Genomic DNA, 4,510 nt, shown 5'->3' with positions numbered 1-4,510 from the left:
GGATTTCGGAGTGGAACTCAGAGAACCGAGTCCTCTACCAACAGAGAGATAGAGAGCCATGGATTCGTAACTCTGGGGCCTGACTCTCACAACCAGTTCCGACTACCTGCTGGCGGGTTTATCTGAGAGAACCCGCCTTCGCAAGGCCGTCTCTCTTTCTAAAAACGATGCAGCTGCCTGCCACCACCAACTCGGCTCTTTGCCGCTCCATGGGTAACCGCTCAACCACCCCGGCGATTAAGGCAGCCGAGGTATCGTTTGTGCAGCAGTCGCTTCGTAAAATCAGTGTAGTTCGTTGCCTCGTCGTGAGCGGTTGTCTGCCTTCCATATAGAGCCCATTGCGACTTAGTTCCTCTCTTACCAGAGTTGGTAACACGAAATACGTAAACCCAACGAAAACCCGTCGAACGCCTAACAACAACTTGAAGCGTGCAGCCAAAGCGAACCATTGGATTATCGCGCACGTTTCTCAAACAATCAGCAAACTAAAAACAACACATCAAACAAAATTTTATTTTGACAAAAACACACACATGTTTTAGTTAAGCAAATGTGACAAAACATAAAATTGGCTATACAAAAAATTTGAAAAAGTGAATCAGTGAAAACTCAAACACATCACACAAACAAAACCGAAACACTGAATTTTAAGTTCTGTTTATCAACGATTTAATTTGCTGAAAACTAGAAATTGTTGCCAAACAATCTTCAAAGACAAACAATAGGTAAGTTTCACTTGTGGCATAAATTGTGAATAGTTGAGGAAAGTGGAGGCTAGAAAACTGTTTCAAAAAAGTTTGAACAAACTTTAATTAAAAAAAATATATATTTATAGAGAACTGATAGTTAAAAATAGTTTCAACATAAAGCAAAATAAAACTTTTCTTTCTAATATTTATTGAGCTTCCCAAATTTAATAATGTGAAAAATTTAGAATTTGAAATATTTTTTTCCAGAATGCCATAAAGACTAAATCTAAAAATAAAAATGTTTGCTCGAAGAACCTAAATTTTAATCAATAGAAACAGTTCCACGAAAATAGGCTAATTAACCGAACTCACCCAGAAGACAGAAACTAATTTCGAAAAATTTTTCCCTCGTTTGTCTACCCGCAGCACTATGGAAAACTGAAAATCCCGAGGAAAAATCCAATAGAATCGAAGCAGCAGCACAGAGAGAAAACTGAAAAATATAAAAGAAACACGAAAACCAAGAACCCAAGATGCAGCGAAACATGATGATCGCGTTCGTGGGCATCTGGTGCATTTTGGCCAGCATTGGAGTGGAGCCCGCGGCGGGTTTGGCCAATTGCCCGCCCGGCTGTCAGTGCGATGATAATACCCTGGTGGTTCAGTGCGGCGAGGGCCAGCTGGACGTGCTGCCCATCGCCCTGAACCCCTCCATCCAGCGACTGGTGATCAAGAGCAACAAGATCAAGACCATCGACTCGTCCATCCAGTTCTACGCGGAGCTGACCTTCCTCGATCTGTCCTCGAACCACCTGATGACCATCCCGCAGCGCACCTTCGCCTACCAGAAGAAGCTGCAGGAGGTGCATCTCAATCACAACAAGATTGGCCAGATCAGCAACAAGACCTTCATTGGTCTGTCGGCGGTGACTGTCCTGAATCTGCGTGGTAACCAAATCTCGGAGCTCCACCAGGGCACCTTCACTCCGCTCCTGAAAGTTGAGGAACTGAATCTGGGCGAGAACCGCATTGGCTTCCTGGACCCCAAGGCCTTCGATGGATTGACCCAGCTGCGCATCCTGTATTTGGATGATAATGCCTTGACCGCCGTTCCCGATCCCGTGATCTTCCAGGCCATGCCCAGTCTGGCTGAACTCTTCCTGGGCATGAACACCCTGCAGAGCATTCAGCCCGGTGCCTTCCAGGATCTGAAGGGTTTGAGTCGTCTGGAGCTGAAGGGAGCCAGTCTGCGCAACATTTCGCACGACAGCTTTTTGGGACTGGAGGAGCTGCGTATCCTGGATCTCTCCGACAATCGCCTGGAGCGCATTCCCTCCGTGGGTCTCAGCAAGCTGGTTCGCCTGGAGCAGCTCTCCCTGGGCCAGAATGACTTTGAGGTGATCAGCGAGGGAGCCTTCATGGGACTGAAGCAGCTGAAGCGTCTGGAGGTGAATGGCGCCCTCAAGCTGAAGCGCGTGATGACCGGAGCCTTTGGCGACAATGGCAACCTGGAGTACCTGAACCTTTCGTCCAACAAAATGCTCGTGGAGGTGCAAGAGGGTGCTTTAAGTGGACTGCCTCATCTGAGGCATGTGGTCCTGAAGGCCAATGCTCTCACTTCGCTGGCCGAGGGTCTGTTTCCCTGGAAGGACCTGCTGACTCTGGACCTCTCCGAGAATCCCTTGTCCTGCGACTGCCGCGTGATGTGGCTGCACAATCTGCTGGTGGCCAAGAATGCCAGTCAGGAGGAGGTTTCTGAGCTGATGTGCGAGTTCCCCGAACGTCTGCGTGGCGAGTCCCTGCGTCATTTGAACCCCGCCTTGATGGGCTGCACCCATGCCGATCCTCGCAAGCAGGCCTTGATTGGAGCCCTCCTCGTGGGATCCGCTGCCACGATTACTGCCTTGGCTTTGGTCTTGTACCGCTGCCGCCACAAGATCCGCGAGACCATCAAGGGCGGTCTGTGGGGCAACTCGGCGCTGGGCCGCAAGGAGCGGGAGTACCAGAAGACCTTTTGCGACGAGGACTACATGTCGCGCCACCAGCATCATCCCTGCTCCCTGGGCATCCACTCCACCTTCCCCAATACCTACACGGCACCCCACCATCCTGGAGTTGCCCATCATTATGGAATGTGCCCCATGCCGGTGAATGATCTGGGTGCTGTCGATCCTCAGCAGAAGTTCCAGCAGTTGGCTGTGCCCACTGCCACGATGGTCAGTGAGAAGAAGCTGAACAACAACAAGGGGATGGTGTCGCAGGGAGCCATCGATGACAGTGCCTCGTTTGTGTTGCACATGAAGTCGGCCACCATGGGACGCGATGTCCATCAGGCGAATCCCCAGCTGAACCACTACACCAAGCCACAGTTCCTGGCGGCCACGGCCACAGTGGGTGACTCCTGCTACTCGTATGCGGATGTGCCCATGGTGCACGGTGTCCCGATGGGCAGTGCCCCAAATCAACCGCAGTTGCGTCTCACCCAGGAGCACTTCAAGCAGCGCGAAATGTACGAACAGGAGATGGGCAGCGAGATGCTGGACCACAACTACATCTACAGCAACACCCACTACTCCATGCCACTGGAGCAGCTCGGTCGCAGCAAGACGCCCACGCCGCCCCCCATGCCGCCAGCCCTGCCCCTGCGGAATGGCCTGTGTGCCACCACAGGACGCAGATCCTTCCAGCAGAAGTCCGCCGCCCAGAAGCAGCAGCAGCAGCAGAACAACAACACCCTGCGTCAGTTCACGCACTGATCCTCGACCTATCGACGCAGGCAGCTGAGCATCTATGCTTAGTACTCCGCTGTCCAACACTGTGATGCCAAAACCCCCCCAGAACCCACTAAAGCCACTCCCTCCCCACAACACACAATTAGCGTTTAGTTAGGCTTAAGGAAAACATTGTAGTAGCTGTAATCGGAATTTCGAACTAGGCATTAAGTCAGAGTATATCTTGCCTTGTATATATGATTAACTCTAGAGCACTCTTTCGAACCTATAGAACACTGAAGGATCTCCAATTCTATCAGCACTTTGCCAACACTACTGTTTTCCTCCCCCTCCGAGCATAAGTTAATCGTAGCCCCTAAGATGAATTGTAAATGATATACGAGTTTAGATAAACTAAAGACAACAAAGCACTGAGAGTCATTGTAAGCTTAATTTTAACTTATTTAATTTATTGTTAAACGCAAAATCGAATCAAATGCAAACAACTATTTATGTATTAGTTAGACAAGAAATTTATGCAAATTTAAGCGAAAAACAAAATATCAACAGAAAACAACAAAAATATACGCAATGAAAACAAAAACTCATTTGAAAAACAAAATCTACCAGTGTGTGTATTCATTCAGCTTTTAATTTAGCAGCTTTACTTTTCAGCCCGCAGTTCTTCACATGCAGCCGTGGAAATTTGCCTTTAATTAAACATTTTCCGTTTGCACCGGCAACTTTTCCTCTGTGTCAATTTGTCTCGACATTTTCACTTTTTTTATTTTTGCTTTTCCACGGGCTCAAAACTTTTGACTTTCAATTCAATTAAAAGTAAGTTGAGGGCTTGCATGCCGAGAGCTTGGGGAAAAAAAGCAGCAAAATTAATATACTATTATTCAATAGTAACAAGCTCGGAAACTTTTGCAGACCCGGCTCAAGCGGAGCGTGGCAAGTGGAGATGAGGGTGGCAGTGTACATAATTTTCAATTGAATGTGCAGGGAAAACACATGTGCAACTTCGCAGCCAACCCTTCATTGTCACCTGCAGTGCAGCTGTCGCCCGGCGGACCAGAAAGTTGCCAACTCACCATAGAAGTTCGGCCC

At 48.6% G+C, this 4,510-nt stretch overlaps 1 protein-coding gene across 1 annotated transcript; it reads left to right on the top strand.

Moving 5' to 3' along the window:
- The first annotated feature begins 278 nt into the window (after positions 1 to 278).
- On the top strand, positions 279 to 4,017 carry trn (tartan). Its single transcript, XM_036815838.3, has 2 exons — positions 279 to 725; positions 1,116 to 4,017. Exon 2 carries the CDS (start codon positions 1,223 to 1,225, stop codon positions 3,443 to 3,445), a length of 2,223 nt encoding a protein of 740 aa, XP_036671733.3. The 5' UTR covers positions 279 to 725; positions 1,116 to 1,222; the 3' UTR covers positions 3,446 to 4,017.
- Positions 4,018 to 4,510: the final 493 nt, after the last annotated feature.

Source organism: Drosophila suzukii, chromosome 3 (assembly GCF_043229965.1).
Source record: "Drosophila suzukii chromosome 3, CBGP_Dsuzu_IsoJpt1.0, whole genome shotgun sequence".
In the NCBI taxonomy this organism is placed as follows: Eukaryota; Metazoa; Arthropoda; class Insecta; order Diptera; family Drosophilidae; genus Drosophila; species Drosophila suzukii.
Note: the sequence above shows the minus strand (reverse complement) of the source record. Positions and strands in the feature narration are given on the sequence as shown.